Source organism: Momordica charantia (genome assembly GCF_013281855.1).
Source record: "Momordica charantia cultivar OHB3-1 chromosome 6 unlocalized genomic scaffold, Mcharantia_2.0 BLBB01000006.1, whole genome shotgun sequence".
NCBI classification, from domain to species: Eukaryota; Viridiplantae; Streptophyta; class Magnoliopsida; order Cucurbitales; family Cucurbitaceae; genus Momordica; species Momordica charantia.
In genome coordinates, this window is record NW_028275164.1 from 6913298 (window position 1) to 6934113 (window position 20816).

General features: G+C 30.6%; 1 protein-coding gene across 1 annotated transcript; it reads left to right on the forward strand.

Moving 5' to 3' along the window:
- Positions 1 to 15553: 15553 nt before the first annotated feature.
- On the forward strand, positions 15554 to 17667 carry RIPK (Protein kinase superfamily protein). The gene is made up of 5 exons (XM_022291878.2): positions 15554 to 16193; positions 16287 to 16422; positions 16509 to 16645; positions 16732 to 16855; positions 16969 to 17667. The coding sequence occupies exons 1-5, from the start codon at positions 15810 to 15812 to the stop codon at positions 17454 to 17456; spliced, it is 1269 nt and encodes a 422-aa protein (XP_022147570.1). The 5' UTR covers positions 15554 to 15809; the 3' UTR covers positions 17457 to 17667.
- The last annotated feature ends 3149 nt before the right edge of the window (positions 17668 to 20816 follow it).

Below are 20816 nucleotides of genomic sequence, written 5' to 3' on the forward strand. Positions count from 1 at the left end.
ATGTGGTCTACATCCATTGTGTAAGACTATTGGTTTCAATATATAAGAACAATACAAACGGAACGGCGAGAGAAAACAAACCCAAACTGTAAGTAGAGCAACTAATGAAGAAGGTGAAAACAATGGACAAAAATACAGGAAAGGGACTTCTGTATTTTTCACCATCGATTGCTGTGTTGCATGGAAGAAGATGAAACTATAAATTTGCTTTTTCTGCTGCACTGTTTCAATCCCACGGCAGTATTAGGGTTTAAGGATAAAACCCACATGGGCTCACACTAACCTGACAAAAAATTCTCCAATAGAGAATTTGGGCCTTAACAAAATAAAAGGCCAAGCCCAAACTTCTTTGACAAAAAACTGCCGTTGCGACAAGCGTGATTTGGAGAATTGGCTAATGTAGCTTTTATGACTTTTCCTTCCTTATCTGTCGTGGAAGAGAATTTTCCTTTTCAATCCTGAATATTGGTATCATAAAAGACAAGATTTCTTTATTAATTGAGGAGTCTTCTCTAATATCATTGAATGAGGTTAAAGATGTTGTGACTTTAAAGAAAAGTGTTTCGTAGGCTGAAATTTGTTCTTATTTCTCGTTTTTTGAACAGACAAGCTGTTTTATTGGTCAAGTATGTTATTTTCTGATCATTTATCTATCTTTTGAAATAGCTATTTTTCGTTCGTAGATTCTAGATGTGGTGTGCGATCATCACTACTATCATATAACCCTAAATGATCATGTTTCTTATTAATGCCGTGTTTATTTGATCTCAATAGAAAAAGAAATTGATTCCTTAAAGTTGCAAAACTAGAAAGGAATAGAATTGAAATCTCATTCAAGTAAGAGACCAAAATACATCCTCAACTCCATCCCGTCCCACCCCTCCAATGCCATCCCTCAAGTATATACTTCATTTCTTTTAAGATATTCAATTGTTGGGAGATTGAATAGTGACACTTAAAACTAACATCCAAAGGAGGGAAAATTATAACCGTGGTTCCCATACGGCTCTTCAAATAATTGATAATTATTGAATATAAAAAGTATTGAGAGGTTTTTTCTAATAATAACATCCTCTTAATATAAAGTTAAGCTACTTATAATAGTTTATTATATAGAATTATGAGAATTTGGAAGGAGTTATATGTCTTTACCACTTAGCTGTTAACAAAAAGGGTTTAAACATCAGTTGAAAAAAACTTAAATAAGAGGGCGTTATTATTTTTATTAAAACAAATTAATTATACACACTTTTTCATTCAATAATTTCAAAGGGAAAAAAAACTTTAACTATACCTTTTTTTTGTTTAATACAACAAGTAGGGGTAGAGAGTAAGGATGTCTATTTTATCAATGGAGCTCGTCCTTGCAAGAACCCACCTAAATGGGGACGGTGACGGGCCCGTTCCTCGTCTACGTTCTCCATTCCTTCCTCCGTGTAATTTTTTTAATATAAATATATACCCTCACAAAATAATTCTATGATCTTATTTATATATACACATATTAAAAAAATTATGTATTTTTCTCTACCCACCTATCCAATATATATATATATATATAATTAGACTTGTAGAGAGATTTTATCTTTAGAAATTAAGCAATTATATAAAAATATTTATTAAAAAATAAAAATAATAAATGGTAGGTAATTCTATGTAGGGAATCCGTGAATATTCCTAATATGGGGATTTGAACTCATGATCTTTTCGTGAAAAATAGGTATCAATTATGGTTGAATTAAGCTTATGTTGACAACTATTCGCATTATTATTAAATGTTGCGGTAAGAAATAAATATAAATATGTATGAATAAATTGTAGTAACGTTCATTCCATCTTTGAACTTTGAGCAGAAGTATTTTATTCCATTAAATTCTAATATTAGATAAATGTTCAGTATTATATCAAATAGTAATTTCAATAAAAGTATTGATTCATTAAAATGCGGTCAGTGGATAAATTTTTTGAACAATAATGTCTCATATAATTTTCTAATAAAAAATATATAAATAAATTCATAACATGAAATTCAATTCTATACTAAAAAACACGAAAAGCTTATGTATAGAGAAAAAAAAATCAAAGTGAATTCAACCTTGTGTCGATAAAATTATTTTAAGTTGAAAATATAATTATCATACTATAATGGTAGTATTATATATTTATCATTGTAAATTAATTGAAAATTAGATAGTAGAGAAAAATATACTTTTAGTCTCTAAAATTTGGACAAGTGTTTATTTATTTTGTATTTTGAAGTTATAAAATGGACACTTTTGATTCCTCAAAACCATTTGACTATCAATTAACCTAACAGAATGCTTATGTGGCATTTAAATATTTATTGCGGCAACATTAAATTAGGTGGCAAAATATATTATTTCTTGTGCTGATTGGACGGTTGATGTAGCGTGTCCTCCTTCACACTTTCTCATTTTTCTTCTTCGTTATTCCTTCTTGCTTGCCTCGCCGCCGTCCGTCGACATCGCTGATGCCGCCACCCGCTGCTGTTGAGTCCGCCGGCAAGACGTCTCAAATATGAAACGGAGCTTTCCCGATCTGAAATCTTCGAAGCCAAATCTGGATCGCCTCATCACCGTCGAACCCTCCCACCTTATCCTGCTCATCATTGAACTGACTGAGACATGTTCCGAGACCACCTCACTCTTTAATAAAATCCTGCTACACCTTCAAACCCCAATTCGAAACCCAATCCGGAATCAGAAAAACTTTCGAATCTGGAAGCCAATTCGAGTTCTTTTGGGGATATCAACTGTTTTTACTTAATTAGTTGTAATCAAATTTGATAAATAGAATCAACACATGGACAAGCTATATTTCTCTAATACATTTCTCTCTCTTCCATGGCTGCTGTTTTGACAATAACACTGCTAACTCTGTTATACTGTCAACAATTCAGCAAAAAATAGGTAACGACCAATACCCAATTGAAAATTTCAAGTCGAAGAATGCTAAGTACCAATCTTCGGATATGGAACTTTCAACATATTTCCAATTCAAAATAATGAGGTTCTCATTTTTACATTTTCTCGTTTCATTATATTGTGCCCACCAAGTGTTTGTTAAAATGAGTAGACTAGGAGTTTGCAATGGTGTGAAGCAGATGAGCAGACTCAAATGATGAATTGAAAGTGGCTTTGGATTGGGCATGTTGAAGAGGAGGTGCCAACTGCAGCAAGATCACCTTGATTTTACTCAAATACAGTGAAAGACCATGCTTCATTTCCCTTCAACTCACTCCTACTTCAAGAATTTGAGCACCATGGTGGATTTGACTTCGAAGCTTTCAGGTCTGGAAAGTTCCGCTCCAGATCTATAACGGTTTGCTGGTAGACTCGGACGGTGGTGGAGCGTGCAGGCAAGGTCTATCGGAGATGAAGAAATAACGAAGAAGAAAATAGGAGAAAGGGTGAGGGAGAAGACCTGCTGCATCACCCGTCCAATCAGCACAAAAATAATATAAAAATAATATACTTTTGCCACTTTATCTAATTTTGCCACGTAATCAGGTTCAATAAATAAGTTAAATGACTCTCAGGTCAACTAACCGTCAAATGAATTAAATAACTATTTAGAATTATTTTTCAAATTTCAGTGACCAAAAATATCTATTTCAACCTCAGTGACCAAAAGTGTATTTTTCATAGTATCATAATTGATGACCGGCTCATGACTTTTTATAAAAAAAATACTTTATTTAAAATTCAGTAAAAATAACTTATAAATACGTAATTTTAATGGTTCATGCAAATTTATAAATGAAATAAACTAAAATTTATTAGATTAAAGAGAACAAATATATACATAATCGAAAAGAATTTCTTTTAGACTAAAAATAGTAACATGGTGGCCAATTAAAAGTGCTGAACAAAGAATTTTACATTAAAAAAAATAGAATTTAAATTCCCACCAACATATATTCTTCCTTTCAAAAAATTAAGATATTTATATAAAGAAAATTTTCAACTTTGAAGGAGGATATGGAGTCACCTTAGATAAGAATAACACTATACAATCTACATTAGAAAAACAATACCTATACTTTTTTTTTAATGTAAAGATACCTATACTTAGGTGCATGAACTCTCTAACAAGCCAAAATGAAATTATGTTAACATTTTAAAATTATTTAGTATTAAATTGAGAGTGTTTCATTGTTGAGGGAGCTTCAATTTACCATAGATATGTCACAAACAACATGTAATTAAATTATAAATTTAGTTCTTGAATTTTAACAGTTATTTCTATTTAGCTCGTTAACTTTAAAAGTTGGAGAAAAATTGTATGCTATTTCATATCTTTTAAACAGTACCAATACATCCCCTTTCCTTCCCATGTCTCTCTCATTTCTCCATTCTATTCCTTTACTCTATCATTTCCCTCTCAATTTTCTTTTCTAACTTTCTATATGCCATTGCAACACATTCTACTCTTTGTCTAACATTCAAGACCGAACTGGTAATTATATAAAGACCAAAAACATCATAAGTATCGACCCAACGAAAATTGGGTTAGTTTTAAGTGTCGGTTAGTTGGGATTGGTGGAGTCAAAACGACGTCGGAACGAGCTAGGGATCAAATTGGGATGCGTTGGGGTCGAAGCAGGGATGAAAAATAGGGAAGCAGAGTGCTGCAGGCCACTTGGGCATAGAAGACAGCGTCGCGGCGCTGTCCTGATTGGTGCGCGGGTGCAGTTTTGTGTCCGCCATGACGCTGTTTCGATGATTATAAAAACTGTTAGGTTTTAGCAGCCGAAAAAGGGGTATTGTGGTATTTTCGAGCCTATTTTGAGCCGTTTCTTAGAGGGTTTCGTGACAGTTTCAAGGGAGAGGCTCGGACATTGGTAGATGCATCGAGGCTTATCAAGATCTACATATTTGAGGTAATTAGATCTTGATTATTGTGAGTTTTTCATTCCTATTCCTGAGTGGTAATTGTGTAAAATACTTAGAAGTTAGGGGGCTTTTGTTGGAACCTCTCGGACATATTTTAGGGAGTGTTATTGTATCCAATCCTTAACAATATTAGTGAATTACCTAAATCTGTGTGGAAGACTGGACATAGCCCTTGAACTAGTATAATTTGTTGTGTCGTTTAGTTGTGTTTACTACTTTTCTTGCTATTTGCATATTCTTGGTTATATTGGATATTTTCTGTGGAAGGGAAAATTATACCGAACGTTAATTCTCCAACACGATTTTGCATTAAAACTGACATCTGCCGACCTACGTTCTCCCTAATTATTAGTATTATTTCTTAAAGGTCAGACTTGACATTTTTGTTTCATTTTATATTTTAAAAATAATTGTTGGTACATTTTTTTATTAAAAAAATAGTTAATTGATCCTTGACAAATGATAATCTAGACTTGAAAATGTTCAGAAACACAAATCTGTACAAGATTTGGATTTGGATTTGGAAGGTCGTGGATCATGTCTGTTATAATTATAACTTTAGATTAGTTAAACCAAGATTGAAAATAATAAAATTTAAAATGTATGAGGGCTCCATAATTTTCTACTATTACTCTCAAAACTTTTTTTTTTTTCAAATTGTGAGCAAATAACAAAATAAAAGTTTATGTTATTATGCATTTTAGAACTCATTGCTAACTGATTCATGATTTCCGAGTCAATTACAATATTTTATTCTGGAATAATTAATTTGCAACGGTGTACTAAAAAATAAAATGAACTTTAAAAATAGCTAATTTATTAAACAACTGTTTTTTTAAAAAAAAAACAAATGACATGTTTTTTTTTTAAATCAACATGTATATTTGATTGCAAATTTTTTAAACATAAGAAGTGGAATTTTAAAAAAATGTTTAAATATTAGTTTGGTTAAATAGTTTTGATTTTGGTAATTTAAAAAGGTCTACTTTTTTCTTTTTAATTTATCTTCTATTTTCGAACTTTCATTTTGGTTGCTTTATTTTTAAAAAGTGATTATTTTGGTCGTTTCATTGCCAATTTATCTAATTTATTTATATAATAATTTTAACATGACACTTTAGTCACTAGCTTTCTTGGAATGTAGCAAAAAATTTTGTATTAAAGAGTTTCCATTGTGTTATATAAAATTTGTGTTAAAATTTTACAAATATGGACAAAAATGATCACTTTCTAAAAGTATAGGGACCAAGGATGTTTCGAAAATATAGAAACTAAAATAAAAAAAAATTGAAAGTACATAGACCAATAAAAATCAAAGTCAAAAGTACATGAACCAAAATTATATTTAAACGTCAAAATTGTTAAAAAAAAGAAAAGAAAAAAAGCAATGAGACATATGGATCATTTGAACTTTAGACCACTAAAACTCAAAGGTCCAATTGTATATGGTTTTAGTTGCCTATGGGCTAAGGCCTAATTATCATCCCATTGAACCATGAATCTATTGGTCCATGTCCCAACTTCCTTTCAAAAACCCAATCATTTCTAACACCACATTTTCTATTTTAATAACTATATATGTACAACTTTTTTTTCTTTTTTTTTTAGAACTATATACAACTTACTTTCTTTGAACCAGAAACGACTAGGATGGTATTGAGAAGTATCTTCTGTGATGAGATTTTTTTTTTTAATTATTTGTAAGCGTAAGTTTTCTATGTGCATAATCTTTAACTAATCAAGACATTGCTTACCTCCATTGAAGTTCAAATTTTCTCACCCGTATTGAATTGATAGAACACAAGATAGGTTAAATGTTACTTTTAGGGCCACATCATAACTATTTTTTTAAAAAAATAAACTTCTAAGTCACTTTTCTAAGAAAATGTTTTAATGAAAAGAAAAAAAAAGATACATTTATAAATATTTATTATATATTTTAAAATTTTAGGAATATTCTAGAAATATTTTACAAAAGGAGAAAGCAAATTTTTAAAAATTATTAGGAAATTATTTTTTAAAAATAAAGTAGTTATCTAAGGACGAACTTTAAAGCTTAACGGAACATTTAAATTTTATTTTATCTTCATATGTCGTGCATTAGGTACTTTATATACTATACATCAATTAAAGAACAAATTAACTTTCAAGAAAGAAAAAAATCTGTACTAAGCTTCTGATAATGTTCCTAGTTATAAAAACTTTTATTGAGGAAGTTAGTTCTTTTTTTCTGTTTATTTATTTACAGGCACATAAGAAATGAAATTAAGAAAAGGAAACAGAACAATCAGAAGCAATAAAATTGAAAATTTTAGAAGGAACTTACTCAAGTCAAATGTGATCCCAACAAATAACAAGATGTCACGAATCTCAGCAATAGGGCACCCCACCTCATAAAGGTGTGTTTTTTTAGAGGCACCTAATTTTTAAATCTAAAGAAAGATACATTTAGAATAAAATAAAATAACCAAAAGTAGGGACTTATAATTATTCAATTTTTAATAGTTTAAAAAGTTTGTCCTCAGTTTTTGAATAATATTTGACGAAATTATCTCAAAAGTAAAAGAATAATAAATGAATTGTTTCTAAACTAATTAAAAGAACCCAATACTTACCAAATAAAAATAGTTTGATACGAGAATCGTTCCCATGTTCTTTATATCCAACCATATAACTATAAAATTTCTGGTACTACAAGAGTATGGATACTCATTCCATTCACTATTTTTCTGCGTGAGAATCATATTAAAAATGATGTGAAGAAAACAAAATTATAGCGTCAACAAAAGAGTAGGTACTCACTTAAATACTTACTAATCGTTTAACTAAATAAGGCATATTGAACCCACAAATAATATAAATAATTATAAATCACAATACTCCCTTCAAAATGGGTAAAATAAAACGTTGGAAGAAGTTTGAATTTCCCCTAGTAATACATGCCCAAAATGGGAATGGGCTAGCCCATATGAACTTTTAATCTATAATCTGATGATCGAGTCGATTCCATGATTAGGAGTCATTTCCTACCATCCTTTTGTAATTGATCACATTGTCATTTTGTCGAACTAATTCCTTCTAAATTTTTTTTGAATTTTAAAAATTGTATGGCGTAGTCCATATTATTATAATTGTAGCATTAAGTAAAAGTTTGAACGTATATCTCAAAAGATGTGAGATGCTACTAATGCTTTAATAGTCGATTAAGTTAAGAATCAAAGAAAAACGTTAATTAATTACATAGATTAATTAGAAAAGAAAACATTCTAGATAAGCTTAAAAAGAGCGATAATTAAAATTATATTTTGTGTAAACTTGTTTGGCAAGTAGGGGTTTTGTTTATTTATTAATTAAAAAAAGAAGTAGGTAAATACGATGAAAGCATGTAGATGTCATAGAAATCGTAATTGATTAGGGTTAGGCTAAGTCTTAGGCTTATACAAATGTAAATCCAATGAATTCAAATATTGAAGCAAATTCTAGAATCAGGTTTTATTTATTTATTTATTCAATTTTAGGTCAAAACTAACGTGTTTAATTTTCAAATATTTCAAACTCTTCCTTCGTTTGGTGAAAATCCATGGAGAGGGTGAAGTAGTTGCGATTTTTCTTTTTCATTGCAATATTAATATATTGACATCTCCCCTACCAAATAAATAAATAAATAAATAAATATATATATATATATATATTTATTATTTTTTTTAGCATCGCACCCGTTCAATAGAAACTAGAATGATCCATTTTTAATTAATTGTTAATTAACTAGCATTTAAACCTATGTATTAATTGTTTGCATAACTATTAAATTATATTTATGTGTTGATTTTTAAAATTTTCTTCATGAAAATTGATAGAGTTGGAAATTTAAGACTGATTGAATTTTGTTTTTTTGTTTTTTAGTAGAGTATGATGGGGAAGGGATTCGAACTCACAATCTCTTGGTTGGAAATATATACCAATTACCGTTGAGTTATGTTTGCTTTGACTACCAATTGAATTCTGTTAGTTGAGCTATGGCGTAGGCATATTACATAAGTTAAATACAAGACTAGTATTGATTATTTTAATAATCCAATATGTTTAAATTCGATAACAATCTTAATTAATTGAAATGCGTAGTGTGTACATGTGTGAATATGAATATGTTATAACCGTCGTAGGTGTTCCTAAATTATTAAAGCACATTTGATTTAACGGGTGGGTGATAGAAAAAATTGAATTTGTGTAGCTGATGATGTAACCACATATAATTTATATAAAATTTTACCATAATGTATTGTATTAACACATATGCTTTGCTTATTTAAATTAGATTATACAATGTATACATGGTCTGAAAATAAACATGTTATAATCGTCACATATGCGTTTGATTATTAAAAGATGTATAATTATTAGATGCAGGAAAGATGAGTTCATGCTTCGATCATAGGTATAACAACCAAAATGACTTGTTTGGTATTGTTCCTCTTCTTATTTTTCGTTTCCAATTTTCTTAAGAAATTTAAGCATTTTACAACTATTATGTTTCTTGTTTCTCATATTTTTTTTGGTAACATTTTCAAAATTGTATAGAAATTTTGGAAACAAACAAAACAAGTTCCTTTTTTTTTTTTTAAAAAATGAAGAAACAAAAACAAGAAACAGAAACGTTACTAAACGGGTTCTAAAATTTTGAGTTTACAGTCTATGTTTAACTTTTATGTATAGCTTCATCATAAGCTTAAAAAATTATAAAATCTATTTCAATTTATTAGTTGATTAGTAATTTATAATAAACAAACTCACATATCATATAAGTTCGACTTATCAAGTTGTATATTGATTAATTCATAAACTAAACACCTTTAAGATTAACAATGATATAAAGTTTTACTTTTTCTTAAAGGTTAAATTAGAAGTTTAGTTCATCCTCTTAAAAAAAAATATTTCTTAAATTTTTATAATTGTGTCTAATACGTCTATAAAGTTAAAACAAAAGTAGCGTTTAATAATTTTATAAACACTGATGTTGTGTTTAAATTGAATTTCTTAATAATCTTCCCATACATATATTTCATCCATCATGTCTAGTTGTCTATTACTTTTAAGAAAAACTTCTTGATTTTAGGATTCAATAAATTGTTTATCACATGTAGATAAATGCCCAAAAAGCCACAAGAAAGTCAGCTTTGCAATTAGACTTTTAAGGTTTGGAGTATATTAATTATTTTTAATTAAAAAATTGATGTCATCTAGATGGAAAAAGTGAATGCAAATTGCAATTGGTGGTTTTCTACACCCAAACAAAAAAAAAAAAAAGAATTAAAAAACAAAAAGGAAAAAAAAAAACTTTTTTCCAGTCATGACAAACTAAGATAACTTAAAAGTCATTAATTGACAGTAGCACTAACTTCTGAAGCTTATCCCAAAATCTACAACAGTGATTTACTTATAATGCTTATTCACATTCAATCATATTTTAAATATAATCAATTAAGTATTCTATTGATAAAATCTTATAAAGTGATTTAAATGTGTTTATTTAAATTTTGAATTCTTAATCACTTTTTAACGTTGGAGGTTGAAAGTTCGAATCTCATTGGTATTAAAAAAAATTGAATCTCTTACGAGGAAAAAAAACAACGTTACTAATTTTAAGACAATAGTTATTATTTTGACTAGTAACAATTTTATTTTCATAAATGGAAATGTTTTCTTTCATTTATCCTTTAATGTTGAACATTAATTATCGTTTTTACGATTGAAATAAATTTGAGAGATAATTATACAAATATTAAGTACAATTATCAATAATTAACATATACGTCAAGAAAATGTTTTCTTTCATTTATCTTTTGATATTGAACATTAGTTATTGCTTTTACGATTGAAACAAATCTGATAGATAATTATACAAATATCAAGTACAATTATAAGTAATTAACATATACTTCGAACCAAGAAGTCGTGGATTTAAATTCTCTTCCAACCTATCGTACTCCAAATAAAATTAAAAAGGTACAATCATGTACTGTTTATTATTATTATTATTATTTTTGTCCCTATCATAGGAAAACGAAACCTGATTATTCGTCAAGATATTAAATTAGAGTTAATTTATTTTTCAGAATGGAAAAAAGAAAAAGAAAAAAAAATCCAACAGTCAGCACTGGGTTTGATTGACAAGGTCGTGATAATAAATGACAAAAATGCCCATTGACTTTGTTTACGCCTATGCTGTGTATGACGCGTAGCCCCTACACACCTACTCCCGTTCTTGCGAGTTGACGAAATTGCCCTTAGACTTTGGTTCCAATAAGAATGTATTTTTCGTATTTTATTTCACACTGAAAATTTGTCTGTATTGCGGCTCAATAGAAACTTCCTCTCCAATTATCAAAAAAGGAAAAAAAAAAAAAAACTTCCTCTCCACGATGGGCAAAAAACAAATAAATGAAATAATTCAGGACCAAAAAGAAAACTAATACAATAATTCGTTTTGTATGTTTTTTAAATTAATACTTTTCATGTCTGTTAATTTCATATTTTATAGGTTTGAAAATCATTTTCGTCCCTCTCTGCTCTCCATTTTTTATTCATTCTGATTACTATACTTTCAAAACGTGAATTTTAGTTTCTATACATTATACTTTCAACTTTTGTTTATTTTAGTCTCTATACTTCCAAACAAATATTTTAGTTGTGTAATTTTAAAGAGTGACAATTTTAATCCATTCATTCTTTATTTCATTTATTTCAATCATATGGTTAACGTAACAAATCACTCACTATTTTTTTTTTCGTGTATAAAATTTATGTTAAAATTTTGTATATAGAGATCAAAATAGTAATTTTTTTTCAAGTACAAGAGTCAAGACAGACATTTTAAAAGTTCATGGACTAAAATAAACAAAAACTGAAAGTAAATGGGTTAAAATGAATATTTTAAAAGTACAAAGATCAAAATAAACTAAAACTAAAAATATAGAGACCGAAATAATATTTAGACATATTTTGTTTTTTATTTCACCAAGAAGACTTCATACAAATAATTGTCTCATCTATATACCATAAATCATGCTCTTCTCGATATCGAAATAATATTTAGACATATTTTGTTTTTGATTTCACCAAAAATACCTCATAGGGAGCTAATTGTCTCATTTATATACCATGATCATGCACTTTTCTAAACAACGTGAGACTTTCTTTGCATTCCTATTACAAACCTAGCAAAGTGAAACCACATCATCAGGTTCTAAAATTTACTCCTTTTTCCAATATTGTCTCCAAGATTTTAAAATTATCAGATTAAATCTCTGCTCGATGATAAAATAAAATAAAAAATCAATCACATCCTGCTTTTCAATTCACGATGTCTGAGAAATTACTTAATCTTCCAATGGTGATTTTTTTTTTTGACAATTATAACCCCTAAAATTATTTTTACAAAAAAAAAAAGAAAGAAAAAGAAGAACTTTTGAGTTAGATAAGAGTTAGGTTGGATATTCGAGTACCATTAAGCAAATGTCAATTTATATTTATATATAAATACTAGAATAATAGAGTCATTATTATTTTGTGTTTTACAATTTAAAAAATTGTGAATATTTGAACCCATTAGGAGGTAATAATGTTGTGAAATATGCTAACGTTGACAAGATTATTGAGTGAAGGTATGATTTATATAGAAAAAGAGTCCGAAGACAGAAGTAGAGTTTACCTAATCTTCTAAGGATATTGCAGTTTTTCAAATTATTGAATGACTTTGCGAAATCGTTTGTTGATGAATAAACAATATCATTAAATTACTATGTGAAATTATCTTTTCAAGAGATGGATTTAGATGATTTGGCATGTCATGTAGTAATTATCTCTTCGAAAAGACTGATTTCTTCATATGGTAATTGAATTTTTTTGTTTGATACGGTGGTTTATTTTGTATTTCTAAGGTTGGATTTAAAAATTGATTACGTTGGAGGTGATTTTTCACCCGACATGTGGCAAGTCTTGATATGATAAGAATAACATGTGGAGATTCGTTAGTTCGGATTCCGAGTTCCAATTCGAGTCGAACCAGTAGGCGGCTGAGCTGACTTTATCTTTCTATCGTCAATGACCCCATTCATTGGTCGAGCCGATCTATGGATACTCTGTTAGGACTCGCTTTCCGACATATCCTGCGACAGCATGCCACATTTTTTGGTTACCTTAAAGAGCCGTTAGAGCTCCACCAGAGGCCTTGTCGAAAGCTCCGACTATAAATAAGACCCTCCTGCCTCATTTCCAGATATGCGAATACCATATTCTCTCTTGAATATGGTTCGGCTCAGTCATCTATTGACTTTGGCGTCAAAATGTCTTCTGTTTTGTAGATCTTCTGTTCGACACACTTTCAACTCGTCCTCGAGATCATCATCCACCGAGCCGAGGTTCGCAAACTTGGTCAGTTTTCTGGAAGCCACAAATAATTTTCTTTTACTTTTTATGAAATCATCTTTTAAAAATACACGATTTCATACCGACAGTGAAATCGTCTCTTCAAGAGCAATTTTATGGATGTAGGACATTAGCTCAATCAAATACAACAATATTTTTTAAAAAACATGGTCTAAAAACAATTTTTCAAATATACTTGAGGGAACCAATACTATATTTAGGCACCCTAAATATAATTAAATATTAAAAAAAATAAAAAAGATCTCCGACCATTAGCCCTATGTTTTCGAAGGATCCTCAACCACTACACACGTAGGGCCCACTTTTTGATACGATCAAGGATCCTGATCTTCCTACATACCCGCCTAAAGAAAGTATGCATGTTGGACGGTCGTGATTGCGAGTGCATTATCCAATCAATGAACTGAGCCGAAGATAATATACTTTATTAAGATTTTTTATTTTTATATTTTTATTTTTTGAGGTAGGAGTTTCTAGAAGATAGGCAAAAATATTGCAATCTCACCAACTTTAGTTTATTTGACGGAGTTATCTCTGACCAGATCACTAGGGACAAATGGCTGCATCTGGTTTCCAGTTTGGGGGTTTTTTTTTTCGTTTGGGATTTAACCTAATTTCCTATTGAAAAAAAAAATCTTGTATCCAATATGAAAAACATGTGGGAAATGGGAATTACCTATTCAATATTTGCTAACCCATTAAATAATTTTTGTTTTAGAATAATAATAATATAGTACTAGATACCAAGGTAGAGGTTGAGAATTTAAAACATTTTTTTTAACGAAAAGTACTTCGTTAAATTAAAGGGGAATCAATATCGACATTTGTCGTAGAAAGTAGCCAAAGATGAGCATCAGAATCTCAAACTTTGCTATCATCAAACTAAGAAGTTCTCTTTGCGAAGTTATTAATGTCTGTTGTAGTAATTTTCTTACTAAGATTCATCTCATTATTTGAAATATAATGTTAAAAATTATATTGCACCAATGGTTAATTTAAGTTTGGATTCGATTGAATTGGATCTAAAACATTTAATTTTTTTTCAATTTTTCCAATTCCAACACCATAAGGTCGTGATCAAGTTGAAAAAACAGGATAGTACAAATGGTAATTAGTGTTAGCGGTGAAACAAAGTACGAATATGCAGCTCTCCCTTACCAAGGACACGGGTGTCTGAACCTTGCTTAGCTCGGACACGCTGGGGATGAGGAAGGGTCTTCACTCCTTAAACCAAAGCTCAGCTCGACTCTAACCTGGAAAAGATTTTGACTAGTTGGAATATCGTTAAGATTTGACAAAATGACAGTTTTGCTATTAGAGAATCTTCTGGTTGTTGATGAAAGACCTGCAAAATGACTTGTACGATTGCGGTAGGATCGAGCCACGTGTCTCAACGCTACTCTTGTATAAGAAGCGAAGTTTCACATTCTAAAAGGTACACAATCTCTTGCATTCTACATAAACCCGACTTGATGTCAGTTCAGATTAAGTATTAACTTAAATTTTGGAATGTACATGACAAGCACCACACTAATGCATGGTTTTTTTGCAAGTTGCCAACAACACCACGTCAGAAATCAATATGTTACTATTGACGTATAACGTCGGGCAAAACCGTGCATCAAACAACTAGCAACTATAAAACTCAATCACATGAGAATTGATTACATTGGTCACACATTCGTAGTTTAATTTGACAAAGTTAAGATTATATTTAATATTTAATTTTGACTTTTCTTTTTCTTTTTTTCTTAACTTTACTTTTAGGTTGTTTGTTTTACTTTTAAGGTAAGAGTAAAACTCAACGAAATCTCATAGAAATAATCGACTCCAAATAGGCAAACTAGAGAAGAAAAATAAAAAACAAAGAAAAGAGAGAGGAAGGTTCTTTTAATTTCTTTATCATCTCTCATCATAGATCTTCAAACGAGACAAAAATTAACCAATAATTTAATTTAATTTTCCCCCTTTCCATTTCCCTTCCAAAAAAATTTATATATATTTATCTTGTCCATGAGAAAATGCAAGAAAGTCAAAGGGGGGTAGCCACGTCAATTTGGCTTGAACCAACTTTTGTAGACTTATGACCAATCCATCCATTCATCAAACAGTGAAAAAACTCTTGCTTTTCAATCTCTTCATATACCACTCGGTTTTGTAGAATAATAGAACAGTTCCAATCTGCAAAGAAAAAAAAATCTTTTAAGTTTTTTTTTTAATATTTTTTTGATTTGGAGTCGCCATTGAAGAAGCTGCTTTCTTGTTTCTCTCTCATTTGTGTTTAAATACAAGCCCCTCTCTCTCTCCCACCTTTGTATTCCAATAACCCATTTCTCCAAAAATCTCATCTTTCTTCCTCCCCAATTCACCAACCAACCCCATTTGATCATATTCTTGAATTTCTTCCTCCCTAATCAAAAACCCATTTTCCGAATTGGATAATAATCAATGACGATGAAGAAGAAGGTGTCGTGGAGGTCGTTTCTGCCGCCGATCTGCGGCGGCGAGATGCCGGCGAAGGCGACAAAGAAGGTGGCGGCGAAGCAGAATTCTTTCAAGAGAATTTCGCAGGTGGATTTGAGCAATCCAGGGTCGGTTCTGTCGGAGGACCTGTCCATATCCCTCGCCGGCTCCAACATTCATATGTTCACTTTGGGAGAGATTAAGGTTATGACACAGAGCTTCTCCACCGGAAGTTTCATCGGAGAAGGCGGCTTCGGCCCCGTCTACAAAGGATTCATCGACGACAAGCTCCGCCCCGGCCTCAAGGCTCAGCCCGTCGCCGTCAAGCTCCTCGACTTGGACGGCTCCCAAGGCCACCGCGAGTGGCTGGTAAGTTCTAAAAGACAATACTTTCCTATACTGATTGGACATCTGATATGGTATCGGAGCTAAATTATTTATTTATTTTGTTATTTTTTTCAGACGGAGGTGATTTTTTTGGGACAATTACGGCATCCCCATCTGGTGAAATTGATTGGATATTGCTGTGAAGATGAACACAGGGTGTTGGTTTATGAGTACATGCCAAGAGGGAGCTTGGAAAACCAACTCTTCAGAAGTAAGTTGTCAAAGATTTCAACTTTTTGTTGTAAAAATTAATGGGTTTTGGAATTGAGCTAAATTTATTGATGGGTAATTTTGCAGGATATTCAGTGTCTCTACCATGGTCAACAAGAATGAAAATTGCTCTAGGAGCAGCCAAGGGACTGGCTTTCCTTCACGAAGCAGATAAACCAGTAATTTACAGAGATTTCAAAGCTTCAAATATCTTATTGGACTCGGTAATTAAGACCACATCTTCTTCTTCTTCTTTTTCTGGATCTATCTTCTTCATTTTAACTAACTCATCAATGGGCGGTTTTTGCAGGATTATAATGCGAAGCTGTCGGATTTCGGGCTGGCGAAAGACGGGCCCGATGGAGACGATACCCATGTCTCCACGAGAGTCATGGGAACCGAAGGCTACGCCGCCCCAGAATATGTTATGACTGGTGAGTGTTAAGGATCTCACGTGGATCAGATTCGCGGTTGAAGACTATTTCTCTCCCTATCAATTTGAATTTGAATTAAGGAGTTATGTAACTAAAATTTTGGATTTTTTCAGGTCACTTGACGGCAATGAGCGACGTGTATAGCTTTGGAGTGGTTCTACTGGAGCTGCTGACCGGACGGCGGTCGTTGGAGAAGGGGCGGCCGCACCGGGAACAGAATTTGGTGGAGTGGGCGCGGCCGATGCTCAACGACAATCGGAAGCTTTGCCGGATAATGGACACGAGGCTCGAGGGGCAGTACTCGGAGATCGGAGCCAGAAAGGCGGCGGCATTGGCTTACCAATGCCTCAGCCACCGCCCCAAGCAGCGGCCGCCGATGAGCGAAGTGGTCAAAACTCTGGAGCCACTCAAGGACTACCAAGACATGCCGATCGGAACCTTCGTGTTCGCCGTGCCGTCGTCGGAGACACCCCCGGCGAACGGCGGAGGACACCACCATCAGAGACAGAATCAACCCCGACACCCGAGATCGCCGAATTCATTGACGGAAAATGCCCCCCGGAGCGGCCACCGGAGAGGAGGCGGCGGCCGGACACCGTAGGCCGGTGGATTTGGAACACTGTAAATCGAAATCTGTAGATAGAGAAAAGATTCATTGGGGGTATACTTTTGTGATTTTTCTTTTTCCTTTTCGTTGATTTGTTTGTTTTTACATAGAAAAATTTGTTCTTTTTTTGTTGTGGTAATTGTAATTTTAAATATTCGAAATGAAAGTTGAGATAGAAAATGACCAATTCAAAGGAGGCCACTCACCAACTCTCTAAGATTTGTTTACCAAAGACAAGAAATTTCAACATTGTCGAATACAGCGCCCAATTTTGGTAAATAATTTGTATAATTAATCCTCCACTTTGAAAATACGAACAAGTAAACCAATTTTTTAAACACGTTTTTCAACTTTGTGAAATGACCCTTTTGGCCTCCTTAAGTCAACTATTTTAAAAGAGGGAGGAGGATCGTCTCTCTCAACCTACCTATTTGAAATTGTGTTTGTTTGCGATTTTTTTTCTTCACAATGTGATGGAGAGATTCGAATTTATGATTTGGAAGAGATATTAACTATGGCTAAACTAAGCTCACCGTTATCTAATTTGGAGTGTGTTTTAATGATAAGTGCTTTTATAAAAAGTATTTATTAAAAAATGCTTAATAACAAATCACTCCAACCAAAAAGATATTTTAATTATATTTTCTCGCTAAACATTTAGATGTGTTTGTATATGATTAAAAGTATTCTCTTTTTTAATTTGTAGTATTTAGTTAAAATTTTAGAGAGCGATAAAAATTGCTTTTCATTGATGAAATCTATTCTTCTAAAATGAATCGTAAAATTCTAAAAACAAATAGAAAATATTTAACTCATTTTCTTGTAAAATGACTGATAGAAGTGTTTTGATGAAATACTTGCCTGCCAAACACATACTAAATTTACTATTATTATTATTATTATTTTGTGTTTTATACAAACACGATGATTTTAAGAAAGTGTTGTTCGTAATACCAAAAACAATCCAGAGAATAAACCTCAAAAGAAAATTTCAATAGTATAATTAATTTATCCATATCACCATTTTATTTTTATGAATATTACATTGTATTTTAAAGTGGTTGATGTGACTTAGGGAAAATGATATTGATATGAAAAATCATAAAAAGTTCATATACTCCAATGATTTCCTTTGAGAAAGGTCGAAAAAATAATGGAGTTCACAAGGAAATACGTAAGCACTTTAATTGAGAATCAATATAAACTTTAGTAAGAATAAAGTTGATCTCTTTGAACCAATAATTATTAGCTAAACTCAACTTTAATAAAGTTGCACTTAAACTAAGAAAGATTTTAGGATAGGGTTCATGTCATATCATTCATGGGATTTGAAAATAAGTGCGAGTTCGCTTAGAAGCCACCTCTTTCGACTAAATATTAAGAGGTATTTGATTCTCTGTTTTCAAAATAGGAGCAAACCCTACATTTGCTTTACAGTTTTGTAAACTCATGTTTACTACAGTAAATACCATTCCACCCATATGTTTGATACAGTAAATACTATTCCACTCCTCAGGTTGCTAGAGTAATTTATTCTTACTTCCCAAGTTGATACGATATACTTTGTCTCTATTCTCTCTATTAATTTTTTAATTAAATATATTAAATAATTGAAGAAATTAATTAATTATAAATAAGTAAATCAATTTAATTAAAATTACATGTCATAAATAATTAATTTATATATTGACAATTTTTTTTCTAGTTTTTTTTTAAATGATTCAAGAAAAATCTAACTTTTTTTTTTGTTCTTGGTATCTATTTCTAACTATTTTTTATTTTATATAGTTGTTCATTTTGTTTCTAACAATTTTTATTTACTTTTTGTTATCACTATTCCATTTGTAAAATTATTTATTTTAATTTTATATCTTCTTTTTAGCCTATGAAGTTAATAGTTTTTAAACAAGTATTATTTAAAATATTTTCATTTTGTAATAAAATGTAATTTTCAAATAAAAATAAGTGAAATTTAATAGTAATATTGATGATAATTAAGTAATTAATTTTTTTTAGAATAATTAAGAAATCAAATTTACTCAAGACATAAATAGTGAAAAAATTAAATAAGTTGTTTCTAACATTTTCTCTACGATAAAATTTATGTCTAACGAATTTGTATACTCTTGTTTAAACTTTGATAAATACTTCAAAAGTATTTTCCTAGAAAATTGAATATTTATTTTAAAAATTAATCATTGGAAAAAAAAATTGGATGAACAAATGTATTAAAAATATTTTATATATCCTTAAAATATTATTTCCTAATTTCATAAGAAACTGTCTTATTTAAAATAAAGTCAAATAATTTAAATGTAAGTTAAATAATTAGTTAATAAATTATATTTTTTAAAAGAAAATTAAAACTCAACCAATCAAACACAAGTTTAATAAAATAAACTTAACACCAACCAAACACACAGACTTAACAAATTCAAACTTAATAAACCTATTTCCTACACGGATCCTACACCAACCAAACACAGACTTGACAAACTCAGACTTAACAAACTCAAACTTAATAAATCATAGCAAAACAACAAACCAACTACCCTTAAACGCTTTAAAATAGCGTGTGAAATAAAAGAATATATCAAAAGAAAATTTTGTGTAAATATTATCCACGACTGCTTGGAAGGAGCAGGTATTGTAGCGCTAACTAAAATAGTTGAAGCCTCGCGATGTTTAAAAAAAGGGTAAAACTTCAGTCAACATTTTCTTCCTCCTCGTGATTTTTCTCCTATGCATATCTAAACATAAATTATCTTGGAGGATGTTTATCACGTGTTTAAAGTCTAATGATACATTTTCTTCACCTAACTATATTAGTAATTAAAGAAGTATTCATCAAAGCAACAAAAAAAAAAAAAAAATCATTTCATCCCCAAAATATATATATACATACATTTTTTTCTGCAAATATTGTAGCACTAGAGACGAAATGGGAAAAAAAAAAATCAATTCACAATTTACCCTTTCTTTAAACATTTATAAAATGAAGTTTTCTAGAAAATTTTTGACAAAGGTGAGTGATGAGAATATTAATTATCTTATTAATAAGGTTTTCACATATTGTTTGTTTGTGGGAAAAAAAATTCCATGACTTAAAATGTGATACATTCATCGAATTGAATATATATTGTCAAAAATAATAGATAAGGAATTGTCCAATTGATTAAAAAAAATTATAATATTCCTTCATATATGGTTTTTTGTGAGGAATTTTGGGTTTTTAGTTGAAGAGTCTCAATCAATAATAAACCTTATAATATATTCTCTCAAATAAAATTATAAAATGTGAACAATCTCTTGGCCCTTTTGACTTTGGTAATTCCCTTGAAAATTCCAGGTCAT